Raw genomic sequence first — 19132 nt, 5'->3', positions numbered from 1 at the left:
CACGGTGCTGGGCTGTACGCACAACCCCCACCTGTGGACGTCGGGCCCTCATACCACCCTCATGGAGTCTGTTTCTGACCGTTTGAGCAGACACATGCACATTTGTGGCCTGCTGGAGGTCATTTTGCAGGGCTCTGGCAGTGCACTTCCTTGCACAAAGGCGGAGGTAGCGGTCCTGCTGCTGGGTTGTTGCCCTCCTACGGCCTCCTCCACGTCTCCTGATGTACTGGCCTGTCTCCTGGTAGCGCCTCCATGCTCTGGACACTACGCTGACAGACACAGCAAACCTTTTTTGCCACAGCTCGCATTGATGTGCCATCCTGGATGAACTGCACTACCTGAGCCACTTGTGTGGGTTGTAGACTCCGTCTCATGCTACCACTAGAGTGAGAGCACCGCCAGCATTCAAAAGTGACCAAAACATCAGCCAGGAAGCATAAGAACTGAGAAGTTGTCTGTGGTCACCACCTGCAGAATCACTCCTTTTTTGGGGGTGTCTTGCTAATTGCCTATAATTTCCACCTTTTGTCTATTCCATTTGCACAACAGCATGTGAAATTTATTGTCAATCAGTGCTGCTTCCTAAGTGGACAGTTTGATTTCACAGAAGTGTGATTGACTTGGAGTTACATTGTGTTGTTTAAGTGTTCCCTTTATTTTTTTGAGCAGTGTATATTTTATTTCCTGTCTGTGTCTGACATACACTGAGTGGACAAAACATTAAGGACACCTGCTCTTTCCATGATATAGACTGACCAGGTGAATCCAGGTGAAAGCTATGATTCCTTATTGATATCACTTGTAAAATCCCCTTCAATCAGTGTAGATTAAGGGGAGGAGACTGGTTAAAGAAGGATTGTTAAGGCTTGAGACAATTGAGACTTGGATTGTGTATGTGTGCCATTCAGATGGTGAGTGGGTAAAACAAAATATTTAAATGCATTTGAATGTGGTATGGTAGTAGGAGGTTTGTGTCAAGAACTGCAACGCTGCTGGGACTTTCACGCTCAACAGTTTCCCTTGTATATCAAGAAGGGTCCACCACCCAAGGGGGGGTGAGCAACTCAATATTAGGAAGGTGTTCTTAATGTTTTGAAACGTAGAAGTTGACCACTATTGATCAGATCATCAAAGAAACAAAGTCAGTAAGATCTCAGAGAGACTTACACTGACAGCAGCACTCTTGGCAATAGACGTCCTGCGTTTTATTAAACCATACTTTGATTTACGAGGAAACAATTGAATCAGCAGTGTAGAGTGCACTCTGCCTCGCCTCTCGTCTTCATCACTAATCCATCACTACTCAGAAAGCTACAGAGTTCAGTAATTAAACAAGCACTTGAGCTCATTTCCCCTAAATCAAGGGTGTTTAAACAAAAAAAAAAAGAGGCACTGTTTATCAAATGGATGTCAAAAAGATACTGGATACCTGATCCAACATACTGTACATGTGTGGCTGGGACACCTCTTACACATTCAGTGTGCACACGTTTTGATAAACGTGGCCCATTTACTCGTGAAACCACATAAAATCGTTATTTTGGAACAAGACTAAAGAACATGAGGAAAAAATACTGACTACTTTCAAGGATAGTCGAAAATGTAATCGGTTTGTGGCAAATATGCAATATTTTTGCTTTCCTCACAGGGAAGCATCAAAAGTGCAAGCCTTTTTTGTTGTTGTTCATGCTTCACCAGTCATTCAGAATGTTTTGATGGGTCATTCACGTTGGGTTGGAAGACATTAGCGAGACTGGACATTATGGTGTCATTGATGTTCTAATGCTAGATCTCTGAGAGGATAGGACAATAGCAGAGTACCTTCCCCAGCCAGCCACCAGTGATTATCTAAAGACATACCATGTGGATTAGAGGGTTAAAGAAAAGCAGCCTTGGGCCTGTGGAGTCAGTTGAAGTCGATTATGTGCTGGTGTTAGGATGTCAGAGCCAATGGGCTCGGCGATGTGTAACAGAACAAATCAGGCCTGCTTGACTGGAGCTGACCCCTCTGCCACTGAGTTTTAGTGTTATTGCAACTGACCGGATCTGACAGAAACGATTTTGCCTCAGAAAATTCAGAAACGTCACTGCGTTTAGAGTCGCGCTGAGCAGGGAGAGCTAGGCTAGTAGTGGCTGCACTTAAACACAATGGGTCAAAAAGATATCAAGGCTGCTGAGGCATTCCTGACCAAGGACTACTTGATAAGGCTTTTATTCAACACACATTATATTCAGACGACCTTAAGAAAATGTTTATGGGGGGCCAAGGGGGTTAATGTGAGCTGTAATGATTTCAGGCTCAGCAGGATAATCAATTCAGTGGTACTAGACAGGTCTCTTTCAGAAAGTTACATGCTCCACAGCAAATATTTTATAAGCTTTTATTCCAAGTAAAAGGCACAAGTACAGTACCTCTTCTATATGTTGCATACTACGGAACGTTAAGCCCATGGAAAACACAATTGTTTGATTTTATTGCAGCACTGCAATACCCATTTCTAAATTGTAGATTAAGGAAAAGCCTCATTGCATTTAAGTGCCTTGTGAATCATTTGTATTCTATGCCAGGACTGTATTAAAGGGATACTTCGGGATTTTGGCAAGGATGACCCTTATCTTCTTCCCTAGTGTCAGAGTTTTATGTGTCTACTATGAAGGAAGTTAGAGATAGTTTCGTGAGCCAATGCTAGCTAGCGTTAGTGCAATGACTGGAAGTCTATGGGTATCTGCTAACATGGATACCCATAGACATCCAGTGATTGCACTAACTCTAGTTAGCAATTGTATTAGCACTAGTTAGCACCTTACTTCAAACTGCACTCAGTCATAAAAATGGTATCCACAAGTTCATCAGACTCTGGGGAAGTAGATAAATAGCCTAATTTCAAAAATTCTGAATTATCCCTTTAAACTATGAACAATCCATTAACAATTATGTTGAAATTTGTAAGCATAAATAAAATGTTTATAGATGGTGTAAAATAAGATACATCAGTAATGTAAAATGCCAGATACTCACATGTGATGAAGTAGTTGATGTTCTTTTTGAACTCCAGGCCCATGTAGTTTGGACTGAACTCCTGAAACTTGATGGTGAATTTGATGTCCTTCTCAGGTTTATTGCAGTTGACCAACACATTGGGGTCCATGACCGTGCTGCACTGGTCTGCCTGGTCCTTCTTCACCAGGTACAGTTTGTAAAACTCATATGGCCGCCCCATGTCTGCCTTTGGGCAGATAATGTCCAGCTTGTCCCCTATCTCTGGGTAGATCACCAAGCCCTTCCCATACTGAAATCTGAAACAGACAAAATATGACAGAGAAAGATTAGAATATTTCAAATATTCTAATAACCATACATGCAACGTTTGGGCATACATCACATTAATTGCGTAACAGTGTGTAATAACTCTGTAAAATGTCATTCTTCTCTTCACACAAGTGTTTTTTTTCTGTTTCTGGCTGAACAGCGACTAAGGGGGGCATTCACACCAAATTGGCTTGGAGCGTTTTTTCCAAACTCTGGTGCGTTTATCCCCCTAGTTCAGTTCGTTTGGACTGGTCTACGCACTAAACAAAGCACCGTGGTTCGTTCAAAAAGGGTGGTCTCGGTCCGATTCAATTCATATAGTGGTGGTGTGGTTCTTTGCAGGTGAGAACGCAGTCCAGACCAAACACAGGAAAAAAGAACCAGAGTTGCGCAGTCATATTAGTTTGTTGACTGCGAGCATAATTTGACATCTTTGAAACATTGTGAGAGTTGATGCATTTAGGAGCACATCCAATGCAGACGGGGGCTATACCGGGAATATAGGCTACTGAATATAGCATATTCACTTCGCAGTTAGAGCGGCAATTGCGCTGTTTCCTCCCGCATGTTGTTGGAAAACCAAAGCGAAAGTAATATGAAGATTGGGAAACAAAAGTGATGCTTTATAATAATCATGGATGGATTTAACATTAACATTTTTGTCCAAAAAACGAATGACTTGCATGGGCACGTGGTTTTGTTTTGGAATTTTAGTTTGTTTGACATTTAGAAATGTGAAACCAACCGGACCAAATGAAAAAAATACAAATAATCAAACTATTCTAACCGATTTGAACTATAGCTCAAAACTGTGTGAAAACGCCCAAATATAGAGTCAATTGTTTGTTATTTCACTTCACTTAAAGCCGGTGCAAAATAAATCATGAGTGAATTCGTTGTAAGGAACAGGTTAAGGGAAGCAGGGGCGGGTATTTACAACATCAAACCCACAGATAACAACCGAGAGCCCAAGCAGTTATACGGTAAACACATGCATTAATTTACATTAATTCCCTTTGATTTAAAACACTGTAAACAAAGCAAACACCCCCTATCTTTACCTTAGCAAACATACAGCACATTGCCAGGGTAGATGCCAATAGGAAATCAGTATGACAGAGGGCTGCCCGGGTCCTGACTGAGCTTAATCTGCGCCCGGCGAGGGAGAGTACAGATAAACACACATCACTGTGATGGTCAGATGGCATGCATGCCTTATCGAGATGCTCCACGCCTTATCTTTCACATTAATTTTGATATCTTCCCTCTAACTCAAAGCGACAGACACTGCTGAATTCTATTTGAGGATTTGGACCCGCTGATTGCCTTTGGTGTATGATACTTCGAGTGGTTTCATTTCCTTTTTTCCTTCTTGATAAGAACCCTTAGGTCTGCCGACATGCTTAATCCACACAATTCATTATAAAAGAAGAACTGATGTAGGCAATATTTGATCTGGTACTGTAAGAAGTCAAACAAATCTGTGCTGAATGTATTTTTGTTCAGCTTAAAGTCTAAACAACCTTGTCCTAGTTACCAGAGTGACGTTGCTCAATTTGATAATGATGTATTTGGTTACGGTGGAGACGGAAAGGGACAATCTGATCCTTATTTACTTTTGATTTGCATATACACTCTTCCAGACCAATTTCAACATGGTTAAATTGACAAGAAAACAGCTTTCATGACTCATCTTAATTAAGGCCCTGGTGGTTAGGAGGCTGACTAATACTCAACACACATACAATTAATCAACAGTCAGCATTGTCTGTCTGCTTTTATCTGTCTGTGAGAAACATTAGTTATGGTTTGCTATGGTATCTTAGACAAAAGTACGTGCCCTGGTGCCACTATGTCAATCCACCATGGCTCGTTTAGTATCTAGTCTGCACCGACCCTGTTTCTCTACATGCTGTAATTAGGATCTCTCCCTCTCTCAGTTCTTCGTTCTCTGGTTATATGTGGGATTACAGCTCTTTGCCATGCATTAAAAAGGGCCCCTTGTGCTCGCTAACAGCTTAGGAGTGATGATGATGCCTTATTATTCCCCATATACTGAAGCAGAACTGGCATACTATTACCATACTGTACATAAAGACAAAGCAGAGTGCACAGTCTGAAGTCAGTACAGTTTGCCTGGCCCTGCGGTTAGCTTGGTGTTGTCTTTGTTTCTCAGACAGTGGGTCCTCTGTTTGATTTGCCCTTATCCTCAGGCTTCTTCAGAGACTGATCAGATGTCTGGCTATAGTTTTCATATTGTCTACAATGTGTTTCTGAGCCAAAGGAAATGCATTCTTCAAAGTGTGTAGGCTACATAATGCAGCTCTGTTAGCAAACTTTCTCAAACTAAAGACTTTCGCATGCTTCGGTTCGGTTGGCGCCAGTATACACTTCCTCAAAAGTCAAGAAATCTGTCATTCATTTTTACGTTTTTGTCAAGGAGATCTTAGTCGTGCAATTTTACACCTAACTAAGATGTTTGGTGCAGTATTTCTCAAGTGATTTTTTTTTTCTTCATGGAAACGATTCATCTCTTATTGAATGACAACAAACACGTCATTAAAGAATCCCTATTATTGACCAATCACCGAAGACCAAAACGAACAAAAACATCACAAAATGTCATAATATATGCACAAACTGTTCTGAACTGTTTCGGATGGGAAGCATGCGGATGCCTTAACATTCAAACCTCCACAAAGCAGCAATGCTCTCTCTGCTATAATCCTCTGTATTTACAAATCATGGGACCCTGGAAGGATAAGGTAAACGGCCAGGGGCCAGCACAAAGTAATGCGGCTAACAAAGGGTTCACTGCATTTGCGCTAACCGCAGACTAGCAACATACTGTATAAAAAAAGAAACCAAACCAACTGTATTTCAAACTAAAGTGACCAACACATAATTCATAGCGGTCTACAAAACCGACACTGATTGTCTCATTCTGCAGTCTCTCAGCAGTAGCCCCTTCTTCAGTTCACTTTTATGGCTTCACACAATCATCTCAAAATGGAGTACATCAATAGAAAAATATGACAAAAACCATGTTAGATATCTCTCTATACACTGGCAGAGCAATTGTTGTTGATAGTTGGCCGACTCTGCGTGGGCCAACAAAAATAGAGAATAGTACATGAACAAAAACACCAACAATAAATACCCAAACCTGACTAAATGAACAACAGAGTGTAGATGGCAGAGAAGGATATAACTCAAGGATAACTTTAAAACCACATAATACCATGTCTGCTGCGGCTCTGTGCTGATTAGGATGTCTCAGGTTGTGACGCTTCTTTGCCTGCCTATTATTACTATTATTAACAATTTTACAAGTAGATGTCCAAACAGATTCTCCATTTCCTTTGTGCTGATCCAACAGGACTGCTAATCAGAAGAGCTAAAAGGCAGAGCAAAAGACTGTTCAGATTCAAGACTGAACACTGGAAATTACAGGTCATCTTCACGATTAAGGCTTTAGGCTCTGAATATCCTCCCACTACTTTAGTTTCCATAGGAAATGAGGTTTAAAGAGTGACAATTTAACATGGCAGGCAGGAGTTTATATTTTTATTCATCACTATTATTTTCAGGGACAGATATCAGCAGAGACAGTGGGGTATTATGTGTGTGTTAAAGTGGAATGAATATGAATGAGATTGATTGGCATATTCATCAGAAGTGCTCAATGATTGCCATTTCATTCTGTTTGCCGTCATACAAATCCTTTCATGTCTTTTCAATGGTCATTTTTCATCAGAGGAAGAATGGTATTATTACAGCCTTCTCCACAGTCAGTGGGGTTTTAAAGTGCTGTTATCTGCACATGCAGCTAGCACACCAGGATCTTTTTCAGTTTAGGATGCATGGTGATCCTCAAATAAAATGCATTATATAGAATATGGGTACAAGCATGTTCAAATCACCATAACTCATTGTTACAACATAGAGATGTTTTACTCAAGGTCTTAAAAAAGGCCGAATCAAACAAGTAACTTACATTTACATAAACAATCACATGCAATAGTGGGGGAAAACAATGAATGGTCAGTCTCATTCTGGATAGTGATACAATGACAATAAGCAAAATAGCTATCAGCATAATAACATCTGCCACTATTGACTTGAAATTCAATTGTCAAGGTCTTGCAGGGCAGGGAAAAATAGCAATATTGCACTGAGTGCATTTGTGAAAACAGATAAAAAAAGAAGATTGGATTTGATTTCAATATTGAGCTAATCCTCCATGACCAGGTTGCCTCTCCTCCTGCTGTACGTTGCCACCCTGGGCCTGATGCTGCCTCCGCTTCGAGGCCCCTGAGATCCTGTTTAACATAATTAGGTACCAGGTCAACCCCTTATCACAGCCTCACATGCAAAATAAAATTAACTGGGGTCCAGCAGACACACAATATGGTGACTGCTGCTCTTAATCTCAAGACACAGCCCCTCAAAGTCAATAATCTAATAAACATTAGAAAAACACCCAGTTTAAACCGTGGGGGAATTATTGCTTATAGATAAGGGGCTGCTAGATTAAGCCAGCTTCTGTTAACATTTTACAGTATTGTTATCTTAATGTTTGATCATTCTAAAAACATTGAGTGAGTGACAAGCTAAATTAACACTCCTTTAAAACAAACTTTGATTGTTCTCCTTGCTCTGAAATCGAAGCATAAAAATTAAGTCAATATTTTGTTTGAATGTTAAATTGATGTTTTAGGAGTCAACATATTTGCATTAAAATATACTTCCTAAGGCTACAACCTCAGACGGACATTTGGCTCCATTATGGTCAAACACTGAATCACAGACATTCAATCAGCCTGTCAATGAAGATGTCAACTTCTGTGAACCATCACTGATACATGCCTCTGGTTGAACAAACCAAGCAGACATCTAATCAAATAAAACACAAATGTCCCAGTATCTTTCTCACTGCTAGCAAAACTACTTAATCAAATATGTGTCAAATATACCAGGTGCAAGGGGACAAACTTAAGCAATATGAGCAAAGTTGAAGAAGCAAACTGATCTCCATTGTCTGCGCTGCTCATTATCAAACTGTGGAAAGACTGAAAAAATAGCCCTCCTTTGTTCTCCACTCATTTGGGCCTCCTACACACTTAGAGCCTAGGCAGTTCCATTCAGGCTTTGGAGGAGACAAGGCCTCATTCTCTCGCCAATCGGATTTACAAGATGCACCATTAGGGCATAAACAAGTTGCCATGGAAATGTTATGATTGTTGCACAATCTGTCCCTTTTCCTCTCCCTCCTTCCCCCCCATCATCTCTGATTGAAAATGATTAAACAGTATACAGCTGTAGGGAGGGAAAATATGTTATCTTATTCAAAATGAAGGTAAAGACTTACATGTACTTTCGTCTGTGACTAAAATGTGAAGTCAATTTATTCAAAGCCAGGAAAATAATATAAAATGTAGGTTTGAAGTTACATTGTATGCGATACAACCCCACCCACAGTGACAAATGACAAACTTCATAGGGCATCATTATCACATCGTTCTGCTTTTCTCATTTTAACATGAAGCACCCAGGTTCTCTCTCTCTCTCTCTTTACCAATTAAAGAGCTACAATTCGTAGTCCATGCAAATGAAGTTTATTCATTCACATGCTCTCACAATGCTACTGAGCTCTTCTCACAGCCAAGGGGGAAAAGGAGCTCTCATAAGTGGCATCGCCACACTCTCCTCCCCCCTTCATACATTCCAAGGGGGAATTCAAGCACATGACTTGGCAGACCCCTCCATCCCACAATGCCTCTCTGCTGGAGGATTTAGGCTATCCAATGGAATATCAGAGAGCAGTGCAACTAGTCTGACACTCTAAAGCAGTCACCATTCATACAACACTCTCAATAGGCCTCGGGCTAGCTAGAAGGCAGGATACACTCTACATTCAAACATGCACTTTGCATACTTAGTTATTTAATATATAGATATAATGATCGGTACATTGAGTTGAAGACAAAATTGACTATGCAAACTTGCTATTGACTACTTTTTTTTTTGCAGTTGAATGATGTTGGGCTCTCTGAAAGAAACGTTTCTTTATTTCACCATAAGTACTTTTCCCCTAGTCCTATTTTCAATGTTGGCTAAAAATGGAGATTGGCAGGTATCGTTTTCCTTCATGCCTGCAAATCATTAACTAAGAGAAAAACATCTTCTTGCTCTGACAGTAATTTGAGGGTAAGGGAACCGCAACCCAAATGAGCTGTTATGCAGAGAGGGAAGAAAAACAAATGCCTCAAAAAAGAAAATCAACACACATCAAATCTTAAAAACATTTCCTGCAAGTCCGTGATTGTGTTAGAATACTGAACAAAAATATAAACGCAACATGTAAAGTGTTAGTCCTATGTTTCATGAGCAATTTTTCAAAAAGCTTATTTCTCTCAAATTTTGTGCACAAATTTGTATACATCCCTGTTAGTAAGCATTTCTCCTTTGCCAAGATAATCCATCTACCTGACAGGTGTGGCATTTCAAGAAGCTGATTAAACAGCACAATAATTACACAGGTGCACCTTGTGCTGGGGACAATAAAAGGCCACTCTAAAATGTGCATTTTTGTAACACAAAACAATGCCACAGATGTCTAGTTTTGAGGGAGCGTGCAAACAGCATGCTGACTGTAGGAATGTCCACCAGAGCTGTTGCTAGAGAACTGAATGTTAATTTCTCTACCATAAGCAGCCTCTGTCGTTTTAGAGAATTTGGCAGTACGTCCAACCGGCTTCACAACCGCAGACCACGTGTAACCACGCCAGCCCAGGATCTCCACATTCGGCTTCTTCACCTGCGGGATCGTCTGAGGCCAGCCACGCGGACAGCTGATGAAACTGAGGAGTATTTTTGTCTGTAATAAAGCCCTTTTGTGGGGAAAAACTCATTCTGGTTGGCTAGGCCTGGCTCCCCAGTGGGTGGGCCTGGCTCCCAAGTGGGCGGGCCTATGTCCTCCAAGGCCCACCCATGGCTGCACCCCTGCCCAGTCACATGAAATCCATAGATTAGAGCCTCATTTATTTCTTTAAATTGACTGATTTCCTTCAATGAACTGTAACTCCGTAAAATGGTTGAAATTGTTGCATGTTGCGTTTATATTTTTGTTCAGTATATATTTCAGATATGGATGTTGCTTTCCTGTCCAAAAGATTGCATCAGAAACAGTTAGTACCGGTCAATAAATTATTACTGTAGGGTTATAAAAACGATTGTCATATTGTACACATTTTCTGTTTGTTTTGCTTCAGGTTGATTCTGGTTGTACTTCATATAATTGCCAAGCGGAACATATCATGTAAACAGAAATGTACGGCCATTCATGAGGTACAGTATAAAAAGGCCTGTGATACCATTCACCCCTAAACCAATTCCTTGGTTAAGGTTGCTCAAATACAGACTGGTCATTGTTTAGAGTTCAGTGTGGAATAATGGCTTTTGTGTCAATGGGCTACACTGTGGTTTACAGAGGCCCTCGTGCCACGTACATCACAGTGCTCTGCCTTAAGTATCACAGCAATTTCAACGAACCAAGACATTTTGCCCTCAACAAGGATTTGTAAAGCAGATGGCCAGTTAGTGTCCGGTGGTGGAAAAGGTACCCAATTGTCATACTTGAGTAAAAGTAAAAAGGTACCTTAATAGGGGCTCCCGAGTGGCGCAGCGGTCTAAGGCACTGCTTCTCAGTGCAAGAGGCGTCACTACAGTCCCTAGTTCGAGTTTCATAGGGCGGCAATTCTTAATTTAAGAATTTGTTCTTAACTGACTTGCCTGGTAAAAGAAATAGAAAATAACAAGCAAAAGTGAAAGTCACCCAGCAAAATACTACTTCAGTAAAAGTCTAAAAGTATCTGGGGTTTGTATGTAAGTACAGTGGTGGAAAAGGTACTGAACTGTCATACTTGAGTAAAAAGTAAAAGCTATACATCAAATTCATTATATTAAGCAAACCAGATGGTTATTTTTTATATATTTTCCCCCAGATATCCAGGGGCACACTCCAACCCTCAGACATCATTTACAAACGCAGTATTTGTGTTTAGTGAGTCGGTGCGTGAATTGGACCATATTGCTGTCCTGCCTGAACATTTGAAATGTAACGAGCACTTTTGGGTGTCAGGGAAATGTATGGGAGTAAAAAGTACATATTTCCTTTAGGAATGTCGTGGAGTAAAAGTAGTCAGAAATATAAATAGTAAAGTACAGATACCCCCCAAAAATAACTTAAGTACTACTTCAAACTATTTTGACTTAGTTACAGAGGATCGGGCACAGAGGTGTCATGCCCATAGGGGGCACAGGGCTCCTTACGGGCTCCCGAGTGGTGCAGCGGTCAGGCACTGCATCTTAGTGCAAGAGGCGTCACTGCAGTCCCTGGTTCGAATCCAGGCTGCATCACATCTAGCTGTGGTTGCTAGTCCCATAGGGTGGAGCACAATTGGCCCAGTGTTGTCTGGGTTTGGCCAGGGTAGGCTGTCATTGTAAATAAGAATTTGTTCTTAACTAACTTGCCTAGTGAAATAAAAAGAATAGGGGCACATGCCCTCTCAGATTTGTCCTGCAAAAAAAACATTGCCACTTAGCAATTGTATGAAGTTGGCTTTAGCTAGCCCAGATAGGTTCCCAATCTACCAACCTCATAACTAGCTGTCAAGAAGCCATTTCAGGTTATCATTCAAGTTAGAGTAGCCAACTATCTTAGCTGACATGCCTGCTGACAAGGTTGGTAGACTAAATGTACTACATGTAAGCAAACAATAACTAAATTAACTGATTAAGTGTCACATTCCGTTCAATCTTTTACCCAGATTTGAGCATATTTAGTTTCTTTAAACAAGAACCACCAGTCAGGAGGATACAGACATCTTTTTTACATAGATTTATGCATAATTATTAAGGCTCTAGATTGCAGGAAAAGGCTGTTTCGGACCACACCCCAGCCATCCTCACGTATTTTGTGCCCCCTCAGATTTTTGGGGTGCATGATGCCCCTGATCAGGCACAGTTAAACAGCTAGAGGGCTGGTAATGTGTTATCATAAAGTTGCCAAACCCTCACTGAAATGTTCAAATACATATCGAAGAAGGAAGGGTAAACCCTGGGGCAACAGATGCCCCCAACAGACGGAGAGAGATAATCACCCTCCTTACTAAATTTGCTTTTACGTCTATTCTGGTCTCCAGTGCATGGAGCTGCCTGAGATTACAGTGATACAGTAATTGGCAACATGGCTGTGACTCTTCCAGATCAAGAGCCCAGTTTGGAGTATATCAGTTCTCGTGGGCTGGAGACTGAAGCCCAAGGCTGGCTGTGTGAATTATCGAATGATCCCAATTACCTTCAAGCAGGCTAAGGATTCTGAAAAAGGCCAGTGGCAGTATGAAGAGTTGTCACTGTGACTGGGGTTTGATTCAGTGTAGTAACATCCTCCTACACATCGAACAGTGACCAATGGCTAAACCTAATAATTCACTGGACAATTATCAGTCACATCATAGAAGTGCACAGCAGACAAGTTGAATGGAGAGAAATCCTATCTGTCTACTACATAGTGCTTAAACACATATAAACTTGTATAAACATGCATGCATATCCACGCTAAAAACACTTGATATAGGGTATCAGACACAGAAGCAGAAAAGTGCCTGCTGTATGACTAATTTAGACATTCCCTTTTCAATTGAAAATCTTTCCACACATCATTCTTGTCGTATGAATAAATATGTCCCAGCTTATGCTGTAAAATACAAACAAGATTTCTAAATTATAAATTCCACCTAGAAATGAGAGTGGGATTCACCACATAAAATTCACCACCATAAAAATACAACCCGGCAACTGAGGCAAGCATGAACATCAAATGGACTTTTAAAGCCTACATCTGAGGGGTGGTAACTCTTTTAAACAACTATGCCACTCTGACCACAAGGGCCTCGTACCAAAAACTTTGTTTAAATATTTTTTTTCTGAAATGTGGAAATACTGAATTATCTACACTCTTAAATCTAGATACAAAAATGAGTACAGTAAATAAAATCTAGGTCCATTCTAAGCAGGCTGGAGACAGAGGCAGTCCAGGGTCACTGTGGTCCTGAGAGACAAGTTTTCAGTCCTGGAGGAAGCCCAACCCCAGATGGACTCTGATCTGCTGAGGAAACCGACTACAGGCTGTAGACCCAGGGTGCCTAGTGGCAGCCCAGCCCAGCCAGCTAAGGTCAGCCCAGCTGACCAGGCCTGATCTGAATGGTGGCCAAAACACACTGAGTGATAAAAGAGCGCTCCATACCACAAGGTCCTCAGGATGCTCCTTAAATGTGTTTTTTTTAGGCGTCTGCCTCCGACTGTGATATGTGCTTCTAATGAGGATATATCAGCGTGGCCTCATGGAGACAGGGATGACATGATGAGACATGCTGTGTTATAATATGCAGGGGTAAACAGACTATTACCTGGGATCGGAGAGGAAGGTGACATCCATACCCTGCTACTCGATAAGAGGGGGAGATTTTCTGTTCACTATCAAAAGAGCTTTGACAACATTTCTCTGTGATGCGTTTCTGAGGCAGGTGCCCTGGATAACGTACCAGGAATATATTTGGCTGCATGGCACATGGAAATAAATGTATCACACATTTACCACAGGAGACTACTAGCTAGCACTAGCTATGGACATACATTTGAATCAGAGGTATTTCCAGTATACGAAATGGTCCACCACTCAGTGTTTTTATTGTTTGGGTTCATGTATCTTTCTGCGATAGCAAAGAAGGCAAAACAAAGACAACCTAATTTCAATATCCTCCAACACAGACCAATGCAAAACTAAAACCACCATAAAGATGTTCAGATAGTGCCTCTTCTGTTGTTGCATCCCTTCAAGGGTACTAGGAAAAGTGTATAGAAAGAAATGTATACAAATCAATGGGGCATATAAGAAGCACAACTTTTTTAACTTATTTTAAAAAGTTGCCTCAACACTGCTTACACAACTCATGTGTTCTCTGCTTCTTTCTCAGTTTTGCCTTGGTTTGGGGAAGGTAATTAGCTACTTTGAGTCCAGCAAGGCAGCATAATTTGTCTTGCTCACGCCCGGCAGCACAGAAGCAAGTCATTGCTGATAATAAGTCTGAAGAACGCATATGACCTTAGAACTGTTCCCATATGCAAAAGCATGGCAACAGTAGCTCAGGACAAAACCTGACAGGCAGGCAAGATTCATAATGCAACTGAACAAACTATAAGGGGTATAATGTTTTTTATTTATTCTCTACCCCCTTGTAACAGTGTTCAATATTTATCTTTCTTTGTTAGGAAATGGACCATCACAACTATTGTTCAAGCCTCAATTGGACAAGCAAAGCATTCCTGGGGCAGGTTCCCCAGATACGTTCATGACTTCTGCCCACATTCCCATCGCTTTGGTTAGGAGGAGAGAATGCCACAGGTCAGAGGAATGAGACGATGAGGCTGGCTCCTTTCTTCCCCCTTTAGGTTTGACATGGAATACGTGATTGGCAGCTCTCTTTACTTTCCCCCAGTCAGAAAAATATCTCAATAATACAATCTGACTCCGACCAGTCCACTGGCAACAAGTTACTGTACATATGATTCTAAGTAAGAACATTCTCCAAATTATTTTGAGGTAATACATTAGCAATGTACATACAGCTTTAAGATGTATTTGTCAACAAATATGATTCATAGTATTTCCAAATGTTACACTCGCTACATTTCCTATCTGAGAGACTGCAGTCTTGCTTGAGGCGAAAACAAACCTTTCAGTGGATGTAGAATATTGCTCACTGACATTCCCAGGCAGCATTTGATGTGAGTGAGGGTGATCTGAATTCAGCGGGAATTTTCATAGACTGTACTGTTACAGGAAGGACTTAAATCAGTGGTTTTAAGTACTTCAGTAAAAATACTTTAAAGTACTACTTAAGTATACTGAGCAAAAATGTAAATGCAACATGTAAAGTGTTGGTCCCATGTTCCATGAGCTGAAATAACAGATCCCAGACATTTTTCATACGCACAAAAAGCTTATTTTAAAAAAAAAATACATTAAAGAAAAGTGCACAAATTTGTTTACAAACTTGTTAGTGAGCATCTCTCCTTTTCCAAGATAATCCATCCACCTGACAGGTGTGGCATATCAAGAAACTAATTAAACAGCATTATCATTACACAGGTGCACCTTGTGCTGGGGACAATAAAAGGCCACTCTAAAATGTGCTGTTTTGTCACACAATGCAACAGATGTCTCAAGTTTTGAGGGAGTGTGCAATTGGCATGCTGACTGCAGGAATGTCCACCCGAGCTGTTGCCAGAGAATTTAATTTTAATTTCTCTACCATAAGCCACCTCCAAAGTCGTTTTAGAGAATTTGGCAGAACGTCCAACCGGCCTCACAACCGGGCAGATGGCAGACAACGTGTATAGCGTTGTGTGGTTGAGCGGTTTGCTGATGTCAAAGTTGTAAACAGAGTGCCCCATGGTGGCGGTGGGTTTATGGTATGGGCAGGCATAAGCTACGGACAATGAACACAATTAAATTTTATTGATGGCATTTTATATGCACAGAGATACCGTGACAACGTGATCCTGAGGTCCATTGTCGTGCCATTCATCCGCCACCATCACCTCATGTTTCAGCATGATAATGCACAGCCACATGTCGCAGGGATCTGTACACAATTCTTGGAAGCTGAAAATGTCCCCAGTTCTTCCATGGCTTGCATACACACCAGACATGTCACGCATTGAGCATGTTTGGGATGCTCTGGATCGACGTGTATGACAGCATGTTCATGTTCCCGTCAATATCCAGCAACTTCACACAGCCATTGAAGATGAGTGGGACAACATTCCATTGGCCACAATCAACAGCCTGATCAACCCTATGTGAAGGAGATGTCGCACTACATAAGGCAAATGGTGCTCACACCAGATACTGACTGGTTATCTGATCCACGCCCCTACATTTTTTTCAAGATATCTGTGTCCAACAGATGCATATCTGTATTCCCAGTCATGTGAAATCCATAGAGTAGGGCCTAATGAATTTATTTCAATTGACTGATTTCCTTATATGAACTGTAACTTTACTATTTATATTTTTGACAACTAACTTTTACTCCACTAGATTCCCAAAGAAAATATATGTACTTTTTACTCACATACAGTATCCCTGACACCCAAAAGTACTTGTTACATTTCGAGTGCTTAGCAGGACAGGAAAATGGTCCAATTCACACACTTATCAAGAGCACATCCCTGGTCATCCATACTGCCGCTGATCTGGTGGACTCATGAAACACAAATGCTTTGTTTGTGCCATCTGGCTTGATTAATAAGGAATAAGGAATTTTGGTACTTAAGTATATTTGAGCAATTACATTTACTTTTGATACGTAAGTATATTTAAACCAAATACTTAGACTTTTACTAGTATTTTACTGGGTGACAGTCATTTTTACTTTAGTCCTTTTCAAGTAAGGAAACTTAACTTTTACTCAAGTATGAAAATGAGATACTTTTCCCACCACTTGGACTTAATGAGGATCTGGCACCGTGATGGTGTTGCTGATCAGGTTACACACAGAACTGATTACCCTCTGCCCAAAAACCAGCAAATAAACAGGTTTTACTTGGCAAACTAGAAGAATGGATAACCTGAGTAGCCTGAGAGACCCATGTCAATGACTATCATATAAATTCCATTAGGGTGAATAAAAAAAGTCCCTAGCCGTAGATTTAAGACAGACGGGTAATGTGATCAATTGATTTGCTCAATGAGCTGCATTGGCATGAATGGTGTCTTCTATCCTATAACAGGAATCTGTAGCACTAATTCACCATTAGAGAAGACAGAACTAAATCATTTGGCAGTAATAGCTGATATTGAAGCTGCCGACTGTGACTAGTCTGCCTAGCTAACACCTCTTCTAAGAAAAAAAATTGGTAGGCTCACAAAACACCTGGTTCAGTGCAAGTTGAAACATCTATGACACAACAGCCATTTGATTGTCAAGGCTTGTCTCAGGAACATGGAAAGACTGCAATAAAACTATATCAAGCACAGATCATTTTCTAGAGGAGCATTACACCACTTTACATGTTGAGCCCTGCACAACCGAAAAGTAATTTCTAATGTGTTTAACCAAAACCCACCAAATGCACACATAAAATCAAAGTAAGTACATGTCTTGGCCTGACCAGATTTGTGTCTGATGGCCCTCGTCCCCGTATTAACTACCAAACCAAAAGAGACTCCTTTCAGAGTCAAGCCGGGGATGAGAAAAGAACATGGGGTAATTGTACACAAGGGAACAAAAAGGAGCCCAGCCTGTCATTGGGAAAGACAACTCAATCTCATATTGGTTACTTGAGAGTAACACAATGTAACAATTCCACTGTGGGGATCACAGTTGATTAGAGGGCATAGCTTGTGATCATATCAACATCTAAAATGGACCCTCTTTATATCACACTGCTGGTCTGTCTTGTATAACCAGGTGACATCTAAATAAATGCAAATAGAATCTCCACCCAACACGTGGGAACATTCTGTTCACTGTCAAGAGGAAACAAGGTTAAAACAACTTATTGACCTTTTCAGCACTTTGTGTGATTCTTTGTCACACTGGTTGTGAACTAGTTAGACCCCAAAGCAATGACATACATTTGCTGTCTATCTGCCTATTAGCAGTGATACATAGGAGGGACTTTACAGAAACAGCTGACCACAGAACAATGTTAATAAAGGGGATAATTGTATATTATTTGACACAATGTAATCTCAATCTTCTCAACACACTCAATGGAAAGGTCAACCAGTAAACAAAAATATAGCTTAAGAGTAAGACTAGACAGATGTGTATAGAACATACTACATTTGCTAATGCACCATTTCATTTGAATAGCTAATAACAAAAAGGCAAATCTCTCTTGTGAAACTAGAGTTTCAACATTATCTGACAGGAGTCAGAAGAAACAGGAGCAGTCTAAACAAAGCTGTTGTGATAGTGTTGGAACAGGTCTGCTTTAGTGCCTGGGGTGTGTATTACAGCTCTGGTCTGACAGACAGAAAGTTGACAGTCCTGTTCTTTCGTTGTTGTTTCAGTAGGGTTGTTCCCTTTTTAATTATAGTCTTCTCAAGAAACAATTTGTTTTTGTTTTTGAGGAACAGCTGGCTAATAGCTTTTTAAGACAGCAGGGGGAAAGACACGCTATTAGGGAAGCTATATTATCACCATTAGTACCATCTGCAACAGATACTGGGCCTTAATCTCACTGAGATCGGCCACATTGACACCGGAGCCTTCCTCTACCCAACAAGTCTTCCCTTTTTTGGAGACAGCTGCAACCTTGCCTTGCAATGTGACTGTGGACACGCACTGTTCTTCTAGCACTTGACCAGAACACGGATACAAAGTGATAACTGTGCTTAAGCAGAAGACCACCACAGCCATAACGGCAACTTTTTTCCCCGGGAATGTCTTAATGAAATATTGCATAAGACTAGTTCATCCTCTTTATTAAGATTTAGAAATTAAACTCTAACCATGTGATGTTTTCTACATGTTTGATTCTTGGAGATTTGATTCTTCCCTGGTTCTGCTTTCAACACACAGAGAACAAGAAATGTATTAAAAATCCTGAAAACACTTGTTGTGTGCTAAGCCAGGCTATTTTACAAACCTCGCTCTGAGGGGATAAATGCTGACACACTATAATAGCACTTGTCACGCAGCTGGCAATCTTAATGGCAGCATAATGTATCAGAGGACTGCTGTT

At 40.8% G+C, this 19132-nt stretch overlaps 1 protein-coding gene across 2 annotated transcripts in view; it reads right to left on the bottom strand.

Annotated features, from left to right (window-relative positions):
- The window catches only part of LOC139537234 (ephrin-B1-like), an 84313-nt gene that overhangs the window by 39101 nt on the left and 26080 nt on the right, over positions 1 to 19132 (bottom strand). The window contains exons 1-2 of one of the 2 annotated variants that reach the window (XM_071338327.1): positions 4372 to 4510; positions 3020 to 3297 (exon numbers count right to left, since the gene is read on the bottom strand). In XM_071338327.1, coding sequence (XP_071194428.1) covers positions 3020 to 3221 — 202 coding nt within the window. In that variant the 5' untranslated portion in view covers positions 3222 to 3297; positions 4372 to 4510. Of the gene's footprint in view, positions 1 to 3019; positions 3298 to 4371; positions 4511 to 19132 lie in introns of those variants that run through there. The other variant, XM_071338326.1, reaches the window with a different exon arrangement.

The sequence above is a fragment of the Salvelinus alpinus genome, chromosome 13 (genome assembly GCF_045679555.1).
Source record: "Salvelinus alpinus chromosome 13, SLU_Salpinus.1, whole genome shotgun sequence".
In the NCBI taxonomy this organism is placed as follows: Eukaryota; Metazoa; Chordata; class Actinopteri; order Salmoniformes; family Salmonidae; genus Salvelinus; species Salvelinus alpinus.
Note: the sequence above shows the minus strand (reverse complement) of the source record. Positions and strands in the feature narration are given on the sequence as shown.